This window comes from Dicentrarchus labrax, unplaced genomic scaffold, assembly GCF_905237075.1.
Source record: "Dicentrarchus labrax unplaced genomic scaffold, dlabrax2021, whole genome shotgun sequence".
Taxonomy (NCBI): Eukaryota; Metazoa; Chordata; class Actinopteri; family Moronidae; genus Dicentrarchus; species Dicentrarchus labrax.
Genome location: NW_026136723.1, coordinates 10,302,500 through 10,314,592, shown reverse-complemented (window position 1 = coordinate 10,314,592; position 12,093 = coordinate 10,302,500). Strand labels below are relative to the sequence as shown.

At 40.6% G+C, this 12,093-nt stretch overlaps 1 protein-coding gene across 5 annotated transcripts in view; it reads right to left on the bottom strand.

Annotated features, from left to right (window-relative positions):
* Window positions 1-12,093, bottom strand: part of trioa (trio Rho guanine nucleotide exchange factor a) — a 69,839-nt gene that overhangs the window by 38,294 nt on the left and 19,452 nt on the right. For all 5 annotated transcript variants that reach the window (XM_051389617.1, XM_051389618.1, XM_051389615.1 and 2 more), the window contains exons 3-4: window positions 2,822-2,896; window positions 368-482 (exon numbers count right to left, since the gene is read on the bottom strand). In XM_051389617.1, the coding sequence (XP_051245577.1) occupies window positions 368-482; window positions 2,822-2,896 (190 nt within the window). The remainder of the gene's footprint in view (window positions 1-367; window positions 483-2,821; window positions 2,897-12,093) is intronic.

Here is a 12,093-nt window from a genome sequence, read left to right as displayed (position 1 = left end):
TTTCTCTGTTGATCTCTCCCTCCTGCCATCATTTGTTTTCAGCTATACATCCCTCTCTTAGCTCAGGCTTTCCCCTCTCAGCATCTCACTGAGTCTCTAGAACGGATTTTTGGCTGTGAAAAAGCTGCGGCTGGCTAACTGGTCTTGAATTATTTCTCTCTCCATTCCGCCCTCACCCGACACATGCTCATCTCGGCTCTCTCACGTGTTTCCTCGCAGAGCCTCATCCACTTGCCCCGGGTGTTTGCTTGGTTTTGAGGCATCGCTTCTCCTTCTCTTTAAATTAATGACAACACACACACGGATACTAAACACACACAAACACACACACACACACACCACAGAGCAAATGTAATAAATGTGTAACCTGGGGATGCCGGCGAGGTAGGCGATCAGTCTCCTCAGGTCGTCTGTTCGTATTCTGTCGTGGTTGCTGCGTGATGGAAACGTTAACACCGGGCCACCGCGTCTGTCTCTGCCACCTGTGACGATACACACACACACACACGCACACACACACACACACACACACACACAGAGGGACTCAGATTAGGGTTAAAACATGGCAGAAGGTATAGTCAATTTTCCATTTTATCCATTTTGGTAGCAACGTAGTGATGCACAAACCTGCCATAAGATCTGACAATTCATAATGTTCTTTTAAACAGCAAATGTCTAAAAGCTATTCCAAATTACCAGACTGTCACCAATTTAATCACTGAATCAGCAAAAATCTAAAACAGGCATCGTAGTAAGAAGTTAGTTACCCCAATAAATGAGTGATAGGTTTGAAAAATATGAGATGCTGAGCCTGCTAAATTAAATGCCTGTGGCAACAGATTAACAATTGATTTAAATCACTATTTGCTCTGCTAGAAACTCGAAACTAATGGAGCAGTCTAATAATACAAGGCAGACACTGAGAAACCATAACACAGAACATTTTGGAGTCATCTAAAAAGACAAAAATCATTCGATCCACATTCACAGATAAGAAAATGCTGCTTTATTTAAAATACAACATACACCAAGAGCTTTACTGTATGTTGCTGTATCCTTGTATATGTTTTTGTTAATGCAAATTCAGTGTATCAGAGGTATTTGGACCTACTATTAAAAATCAAGAGCATCTTATCTTCATTATAGCCCAAAATCACAATGTAAACAAGACTGATAATCTACAGCCATGTTAGGGGCCCTGTGAGGCTGAATTTTAAAGTTAGTATAACAACATGCCCTCAGTGACAATGTTAACATGCTGATGTTTGGCAGCTATAGTGTTTACCATTTTACTATTGAAGCCTGTTTCCTAATTAGCACTAAACACAAAGTACAGTTGAGGCCGATGGTAATTAGTTTTGCAGATATTTTGTGATAAACTTAAGTGTTGAAATTGACATTTTGACCTGATGATGGCGGCAGATGAAAAGTCAGATTTATCCTGATGCAATAGTCGAGATATTTCACTCAAAACTATAAATGTCAAACTTCTGGTGGAACTACAGGATAAGTCAGGAGGTCTCCAAAGCCAGTAGGATGCATCCTCTGGGGATCAAGAATGTCTGTACAAAATGCAATGACAATCTGACTGATAGTTGTCAAGATATGCTGCCTCTAGAGCTGTGGTACTTGAATGGCTAAAAATGATAAATACAGTATTTCTGCTTTCAAGAGCCTTCTTTCTATGTCTCTTGACATTTTAAGTGCTAGTTGGGTAACATTTGCTGTTAGCAGTATGAGACGGAATTATGAATCTGGTACTATAATAATAATAATAATAATAATAATAATAATAAAATTTTGCTTCTAGTTCCTGACCAGTTTCAGCTTCAGAGAGCTGCTCCAATCACGTGGGAACTTGTAAACACAGGCTGACTGCGCTCAGCCCACAAATTTGTGAGTTCAGGCGGGTTGCTGTGCGCCTGTAGGCTCGCCCCGGATGCTCAGAGGAGAAAATCAAACGCTCACGTGGCAAACAGGCAAACATGAGTGAGGGCGAACATGGCTGATTTATTAAGGGGCCAGATTCGGAAAAAATAGGCTTAGCTCATTTACCCTCCTTTTCACCAGCGGCCCCCTCCTCTACCTCCCTCCCTCCCTCCTTCATTTCAAAGCCAATTACTCCGCAAGCAACTACTATGGGATGCGGTAGCTGAGAGTAAGTCATCTCCATGGCAACGGCGCCCTGTCTCTCCCTCTCTCAATTTCAGTGTGTTTGTCTGAGTCATCGTCCTCATCATTGTGTTTCTGCCTGTGACCTTCGCTGCACACACGGAGACAAGGAGACCAAAGAGAAGTGCGTGCGTGCACACACACACGCACACACACCCATATATTTCACTTTGTTATTCCGTCTGATACTGCTGACATCTACTGTACGAGTGTTTTTCCATTGAGATTTGCATGCACATAGAAACGTGATGATACACACACTCTGTCTCTCACACACTCACACAGAATAATGTTTTTGTGTGTTGTACAAATAATCCTGCTGGATGTTCTTGGCAGTCCTTATCTCCAGTAAGGCCTCATGTGAGTTTTCCCTGGCACGACTCGAGTGTGTGTGTGTGTGTGTGTGTGTGTGTGTGTGTGTGAGAGAGAGAGACTGAATGTGTGTCAGGTCAGACATGGCTGAGCTACCCTTGTAGGGGGCAAAGACACAGCTGAAGCTCTCTATTCTGTGATCCTACTGATACTGACTAAACAACGGATGTCAGTGTGTATTGTGTGTAGTCTGTAGAGATGTCATGTTTCATTAGCCGTGTCTACCTTGATCAGACAGTCGGGGTTGGTAGACTTGTGAAACACACACACATCTTACCTGACAAAAAGGCAACTTTTTCTTTGAGGATGGGAAGTACCTCCATTGCTCTCATCTCCTCATTTCTCCTGAAACCTGGGTAGATAGAGAGAGGGAAAGGGAGGAGAAAAACAACAACAATGAGGTTTGAATGAAGAAAAAAAAAGCGCGTCTCTGTTTCGTTTCACAGTCGTGGCATTTAAAGTTCTTTACTTGAGGGCAGATTGTTTGGGATCCAGCAGATTGTGTCCACTTGTAATCTGGAGATCTGCAACTTTTAAACGCAGCGAATTGAGTCCTATTTCTGATTGCTTGCATCAGAAGGAAAAAGTCAGTAAGATTCACTCTCACTCACACACATACACATACACACACAGAGGAAGCATACACGCTGTGGTCGGAGAAACAGTAGTGGTGAGACAAAGTGAGGCCAAACTGAGGGGAAGTTCAAACATAGAGCAGCTGTAACTCTTACTGTAACAGAGGTGAAACAGGGTAAGGAAACACTAAACGCCATTCAGTTCCCATCAACTATCTTTAAAGCACATTAAAACACATCTACCGGCAAGTGTTCAATGGAGGAAAAAACTAAATCCTAACATCAGCATGCTAAAAGGTTCACAATGACAATTGCAGTTTAATGTGTTAGGGTATGCTAATGCTAGATTTGATTTGACTGATTAACAAGAATCACAAAGGCTGATGGGAATGTTACTGAAAAGTCAGAAGATCAACAGTTATTCAAAGGGGAGGGCCGACCAACCAAGCATCCGACCAACTGGCACTGCCATCCACAGAGCCATTGCCTGAAATTATTACCCCATTTAACAATTTTTATAAACCTTATAAATCCTGGGCATCAGCAACTAACTACATCTTTTCAATTTAAAATTGAGACATCTCAGCTTTCAAAATTTCCCTCCAACTTCTGTGCAAACCGCAGTCAGGAGATTTTCTAAATGGCACTATTAGAGAAGGCCAACAAGCTGTTGGCTGAGAAAAATGAATATAAATATAAATGAATATAAATATAGTTACTTTACCAATTTCAACTCTGTTTGCCTTCTCTTGGACTACTAATCTCTGACATTTTCCTATAAATAAATGTCTGCTAGTACTTGCTCGTATTCAATGATGAATCGCACACAAGAGTGGCTGAACCTTTAAAAGCTTGAACATTTTCTCAACACTGGCTCTCTAATAACTGTGGCTCCTTCTTGGGAAAAATCCTCGTCAAACAAGGACTGATGTGTTTTACACACTAGTTTGTCTGGAATAAATGGAAGACCTGGATAGTCAGCATGAGAATAAAGCAAAAAAAAGAAAGAAAGAAAAAACCTCACCGCAATGATCTGAACTATAAATTGACACCTTATGAATGTCAAATTGGGTCTCATGGGTGTGATGGTGCCAAAGATCTCCCTGCTGTGCTGCTAATATTCTGTCAGAAGTGGATGAATGGCTGTCAGGAGATATTCAATAAGTGAAAACCTGTTCAAACAACTCCCATATATAGACACACAACTCCCCTAAGTGATTAAACTCACATCTCAACTTCAGTGCACACGGGCAGGTGGACAGAGCGGTCCCAGATTTTGTCCTTCAGACAGAGCAGAGGTGTGGTTTGTGTGACTGATGACCCAGACAAGACATTTTACCCATTATGAGGGTCATTACAAGGGTCTCATATTCTCTTGTTCTGTCTGTCTTTTGACAGTCTTCGTCCCACTGACTTTCTCCTCTTTTTCATCATGGGTGTCAGAGCAAGATTCGTGCTCCGTTTTCTTTATCAGAGGCCTCCATGAAGTGACATTTGTAGCATGTTTACCGGAAACTAGATGGAAACAATCTTCTCTTTGAGGTATGTTGTGTCAATACATGTCCCAAACACACACTAGTGAATGTGTATGCTTAAAACTATTCAGAAAACAGAAAGATACATTATAAGTATGGATGCACTGATTGGGAAAAGTCTAAAACCAATAGTGATGTTTAAAATAACAATTTGGCCGATGGCAGTATTTTATTGTTGTTATTCGCCTTTCCGTGCCAGGGAAACAAAGAAATATACAAAGTCGAAGATGACTATTTCTACAATATCTGAGTTGGAAATAATTAACATAACATTTAACCAGTGCAAAATTGATGTGAAACAACAAATAAACATCTGCCACTGCTGATGTCAGTCAACAACATGAATATAGGCCGATACTGATGTTCTGCCGATATATCGGTGCATCCCTAATTATAAGTCCACGGTGTGCAATAGTGTGGTGGTGAATGAGTATAAGACACACACACAAATTGTTAGCATGTATTACATAATAAGTACAATGTAAACGGAAGGAGTGATCTCACTGTTCTACCATTGTTATGATGCACGCACACACCCCTCTAAGGCACTCGTAGTGAATTGTACTCCAGTCTCTGCTCTCGGCATGTCGTCGTATTTATGACTGTATGCTAATGAGATGCTAATTATTTTCCGCCACCGAAGGGGATGGATGAGAATCAGGACTTGTCTCTATTTTTACTCTTTTTTTCCTCCTTTCATTTGTCTCCCGACTTCCCTCAGGGTGCCACAAAAAACAAATTAACATGATCAACTACATTTCCCACTGTGCTCCCGTGGAGAGTGAGCTTGTAGTTTATAGATGATGCATGAGAGGAGGTTGATGCAGACAGAGGGCTCTCGCTCTGCCACTATTTCTAGGGACCACACATGGACCAGATTTCACTCTCCGTGGTGAGAGCAGAGGTTTCAAATTAGACTGCAACTAATAAGTTTCATTATTGATGAGTGTATAATTTGTTTTTTGCTTAATCATTAGCCAATATGAAATGTCTGACCAACAATTCAAAGTGTAAAGATCGTCAATTTATAGTTATATAAAATTCAGCAAATACTCACATTTGAAAAGCTGTAACCAGTAATTCTGTAACAGCTTTGACTGACTGAAAATGATTCAAACAATTAATTGAGAGTCATTTTCTGCTGATTTACTTATCATTATCAATTATTTGACTGTTTGTTTAAAATTGTGTGCCATGGAGGGAAAATAGTATTCTGCTTTTCATTTCAAACAAATATTATAAACTAATATGACAAATCACCTACTGCACAAACAAAACCCTGCAGACTGTGGGTTTCCTTCAGGACACCTACCTGTGTTTCGGACAAATGACTGTGCATTAATACAGACAACATATATAACAACTGAGATGTAGAAAAGAAGCATATCTATGAAGTTATAGCCACCACTGTGAAATGACACAAACTGGAATCTAAAAAGGCTAGCCACCAAACATATAGTTGATTATTCAGTTAGTCTATTGACAAACAATCCAGCAACTTTTTATAAGTGATCAATTTATGTGAATTTGAGCATTTGCTGCTTTTCTTTGTCATAGAAAAGTGAATCTCTTTGGATTTTGGGATGTTGGTTGGACTAAAACTGAAGACATCCCTTTGGGTTTCAGGAAATTGTGATTGGTGTTTTCCTTTTACATTTTATAGACCAAATTTTAAAAAATTTAAATAAAGAAATAATTGGCAGATTAACTGATAATGGAAATATTCAGTAGTTCCACCAGCCACTAATGGGGTTAAACTAAGTTTAATAATTAATTAATAATCAAATAATTATTTTATATTATTGATTATTCCAGCTATTATTTTTTCATAAACTGATCAATTGTTTAGTCTATAACAGAAAACAATGGGACACTATCAGATTACTCATTTTGTCCAACCAACAGAAAAAATTTAAAATCAAAAATCTTTAATTTTGTATATAAAACAGAGAAAATCGTGGCATGTGAGAAGCTGGAACCAGAGAATGTTTGACAATTTTCATGACAAATAAACCCCAAAAAAAGTTGCTGAGTTGCTTTTTCTGACGATCGACTGATCAGTTTATCAACTTTACAGCTCATCATTAATAATTACAGCTCTACACAGGCTACATTCATCACTGGCTCCCTATGTTATTGTTGTTGCATGGACCTCCAATATAGGAAAAGCTAATTTTATTTTTATTTTTTGCATTTTACATTTCAAATCCTGCTATGCTGTAGTAACAGTATAATGTTATTGTTACACGTATTTAAGGTAGTAATCCCTCCACCATTGCTGTGTGACCCTAAGAGTGTGGGTACTGAGGGTGAAAGGCAACATGCACAGAAATGGACAAGTCAGCATCTTTTTACCGTGGAGTGAATTATCTTCTAAAGCAAAGACAATCTTTGATGTTGCCATCAAGCAGCAGGATAATCAAAGGCCAATGAAAAACCTAATGTTGACAAGATGACAAGCAGAAAACCACTATGTGTAAGTGAGAGTGTGTAGAGGGAGGCCGTACATACAGTGAGTGCTTTGTAGCTCTGTGTGAATTCACTACTGTACGGTCAAACTTAACGGTCACTGGATTCAAGTCTGCCCAGATACACATCGTCCTCTGTAAACACCCCAAAACACACACTCACACAAACTTTTAACCCACAAAACCTCTCCTTCCTTCCAAACACCCTCCTTTTCCTCCTCTTTACTCAGACTGAGAGAGAAATCGCTCTGTATGTACAATCCAATAACTATCCGAAAGGTCAAATCCTTGGATATACTGTTAGATGTCATCAATCTGTTCTTTCCTTTAAGCTCCTTCATCGACTTCTGCTTCAGTTTGTGATTTCCTACATCTTCCAAAATGTCTTTCAACGAGCTCCAGAAAGGTGCAGGGATCTTGCACCTGCTGGTTGATGATACTATGTCCATGACTTTGCTCCATGTGATTGAATGATGGGGCATAATCACTTCTCTACACAATCGCTACAATTACTACTTATTACCCAATGATTATAGTTCATTATCTAGATCTTTAAAACATACTGTACAACCTCGAGTAGAGGTTTTTAACTGTGTTAAAGTATTTTTTTAGGGCTGGATTTCATTTTCTACCAACCACAAAAGGTAAGTTTAACCACACAGACACATCACTTCCCTGTGCTCTGGGACAGGAGAAAGTGGCACAGCAGCTAAATATAGAGTGGCCAGGTCTCTCTCTCTCTCTCTCTCTCTCTCTCTCTCTCTCTCTCTCTCTCTCTCTCTCTCTCTCTCTCTCTCTCTCTCTCTCTCTCTCTCTCTCTCTCTCTCTCTCTCTCTCTCTCTCTCTCTCTCTCTCTCTCTCTCTCTCTCTCTCTCTCTCTCTCTCTCTCTCTCTCTCTCTCTCTCTCTCTCTCTCTCCACAGTGAACAAAGAGGATGGATGATGTGCAAAAAATAAATGAAAACAAAGAAGTGGATAAGGAAAAGAATAACAACAAAAATATGTTGTAACTGGGCAGAGAGAGGGGTGGGGGGAGGAAGGGGTCAGTGGGGAAAGGGGAAAATGAACAAGAGTGTGAAAGAGTAAAGGCAGAAGGTGAGCGGGTAAGAAATGACAGGTGGACAGACAAACGGAGTAATGACAGACCAAACAGTCACAGTCAAACATACACATTCCTATCCTTGAATGAACTTAATGGTTAATTCACTCCCATCAGGGTGACTGAGGGATCCGAAAGGAAGAGTAGAAGGAAGAGTAGAAGAAAGAGAGGAGGGTGATGACCTCGTGGTAGATGTATAATTGCCACACTCCCACCCACCCACCACCAGAGCATTGTACCTGTCAGTTGGATGAGGGCGGAGCCTGTCTGGGCATACCGCCACTTGTGATTGGTTGCCCAGCAAGTCATGCTAGATAATTCTTCCACAAATTGTAAAAAATAAATAAAAATATATCCATAAATTGCTGAGGATTTGGCAGTTTGCAGATGGGGGAAACACAGACCATCAGCTAATGATAGACTGACGGGCGATGTGCTGAAGGGGTCCCAATCCACTGTGGGCACAGTCGGAGCAGCTGAGGCTAATCCTGGGATTCCTGAGGGGAGATATTCCAATCCAGCAGACAACCCAAACCGCCCATTTCGGTGTCGTCTACACGTCCACACGGAAAAGCTGGTGCAAACATTTCCAAGTAGAAACACAGCTATCAGGGTAGTGGTGCGTGGATGCACAGTGTGCACCTCATGTGGCATTAGGTGAGCTGCTAATCGGCCTGTCTTTTGGAAAGGCAGGTTCCTGGAGGTAATCCTCAATGTGTAGGAGGGGCAATGATTATAATATGCCTGCACGGCATTTATGCACCTTGAGAAGCTGCTTAGCATCAGGAGGTAGACTTGAGACTGATGGGGGAAACCTTTATAGTGCAGGAGAGGGTTGGATAAAACATCACATACACATCACAGTCTCTTTCTCTGCTGTCAGTCCAGTGGAGCCACCAGCATGACTGTGGTTGTACTGGGCAGCTTACACTTTTGTATGTGTCTACATGTATTAATGTGCAGCAAATTACCCCAGAACACATTGCAAAGTTTAAAAGGCACACATGAATATGTGGGTTCACTTGAGCACCTATGAACCTGTTTAAGTGCTGAGCCCTGAGTATAATTAAAGCCTGAGAAGCTGCAGTTGCTCACAACTCATTATCTTCTAGTGATTCCCATTGTCATCATTGACACATAATTAATAGTGCACACTTTTGTTTTAGGAACTGTAATTGTAATCCTGGAAGAACAATTTATGTTGTTATGAAAATATATCAGACAGTTTCTCGTGTTTATGATAAAATACCTGTTAACTGACTTTGCTTAGTTCCTTTCCTTGCTTTTGAGACTAGGCTTGCAATTATTTGATTAATCAATTGACAGAAAATGAATTAACTGTCTTGATAACCGATTAAAACTTTGAGGTATTTAGTTATTAGTTATTAAGCAAAGACAGCACTCATTCTCTGGTTCCAGTTTCTCAAATGTGATGATTTCACTTGTTTTATATATCACTGTAAACCAACTATCTTTGGGTTGTGTACAGTTGGTCAGACAATACAAGAAACATCACCGTCGACATTTTATACACAAAAATATTTAGATAGACTATCTATAATTTGGCTTGCAGAACTAATAATGCTGAAACCATGGATCATTACCAGATAAGCAAAAGAGAGCTAAAGAAAGAAGATCAGAAAAACAATCCAACTCACTGCTAAAATAATGCTGTGACACGACAAAACCATATATATCTTAGGAAAACAGCATAATTGAATGATTATATTAGCACAACTGGCATAAATAAATAACAGACTTAAACAAGTATCTGCAACCATAGCCATGCTGGGTCTTTAGAGTTTCCCACACATGACAATAAGAAGCCCACCCAGGTAAATGAGCTCCTCCAAACTCTGTTTGGTAAATTAAAAGTAAATAACAAGTAGTCAATGTTTACCCTCCCAACTGACAAACAGTGGGAAATATCAGAATAATGTAATTTAATTATATTTTACATTTTATTTAAATTCAATTAGCCATTAGCTACAGCTGAGTTATTACCTTGTTGATGATGTCTAAAAGAATTCAGAGTCCATTGCCAAGCCCTAAATTCCCAAGAAGAATTTACTGTCCAAAATCTGGGGTGAACGGTATTTTCCATACGACAAAAATGTACCATTAACTACAGTGAGTGTTTCCTGGGTCACTGATCCTGTGTGAAGTAAGTAGTGGGGAAACGCAGTAATCACTGATATGGCTACACCCGTCATTGAGAAAGGGCAAGAGATGAGAGGCAAATGCCAGAAATGTTCATCATGCAATGCTGTATGGAAACCACCACAACACAAGTCATCATTCCAGGTCAGGGCTGTTACTGGGTCGTGTGTGTCAGAATATGTCAACACCTCAGACCTTGTAGGGGCCTCCGAGAGGTCAAGTGGGCATTACGCTGACTGACGCAACAAAGCAATACACTCGACAACAACACTACAAAACTGCCCCAGAGACATTGTGACAAAAATCTCAGGGAGGGGTCAGTGTGTGTGTGTTTCTGTGTTAAAAAAAAAAGAAGACAGAATGCAACAGCTGCCTGGACCAGGACAGATGGGACGGGTGGTACAGTCAGTACGCGGAGGGAGGGGTAAAAGTTGCCAACATACCACAAAAAGAGCACACACACTCACAGCATCTTCCATATCTGATTAAAGAGCAGTCTCATACAGGCGTAATCTCATAATGGCTCCTCGGCAGCTGACTTGGCCCCGCCGTTGTTTAAGCCAGCTGTTATGGGTCAAGAGAAACCAAAACCGTGCACATGTGTGTGCATCCATGCATAATTGCGGACTTCCCACATTCACAGCATGCCAAGAATTCCTTGCTGCGGGATGTGTGGGGAATGGCAGGAATTCCTTGAGGCTGAGGGAGTGGACAGGAATAAGGCGTCCATGACCTGGACCCGTGACCTACATCCTGATCAGATGCTCTGAGAAGCCGGGTTAGAAAAAACATAGATACTGGCCAATGCAGTTTTATTTGACTGCATGCTTATTTTATTCATGAATGTTTCACTGTGGGAAACTGTTAAACGGAGTTAATTTGATTTTGACACTTTATAGTGATTTCACTCAAGTATGCATGAACATGTTTTACTTTTGCCACGGTCTAAATGCTGTTTCAGAGGCATCTGGCTCTTTGTCGTTCTTACCCCAGCTCAATGCACACTGCTTTAACGTAGGGAAATCAAAAGCTTGACAGTTACTTCCTTATGATTGCTGAGCCATGATTAGATAATCCCTATAGGGGGAGGGGGTTTAACGAACGGTCAAATTATTGCTGACCTGGATGTATTTTACTACATAAATAAATGATGTACTACTGTCCAAATATGTCAGGCAGTTAGCTCAGTGTGTCCAATTTTGCAGTCATTACAGATCCTACTAAATAGAAATTAGCAGAAGGTGACACATTTCCTGCGTTTGAAACAGTGACTGGCACACAAATGAAATTTCATTCTCTTATTGAATTTCCTTCTTTGACTTACTCTCATCTCCTTCACTTTTTTTGTTCGACATGTTTTTCCATCTCGTCTCTTCAGCTATTTTGTGCTTTGTGTTTTTATTCACAGTCAGCCACACTGTCTTATTCATCTCCCCCTGTCTGAACTGCCACTAGCCTACTGTATTTCTAACTGGCAGCTGTCAACCCGAGCAGCTTTGACTGGCTGCTGCACAGGAGGCTGCTGGATGGCGATGAAACAAGAGGGGCTGATCTGATTGGCTGTTGTGATCGGACACAGCTGTGCTCCTCTAACAATGCATTTACTGTGAGTACAGCTGGCACTGGCTATGCCACTGTACACACACAAACAAGTGGGTAACTAGTTAACAAGAAAGAACGTGGAATTGCCTCCTATTGTTTCATCTGGTTATT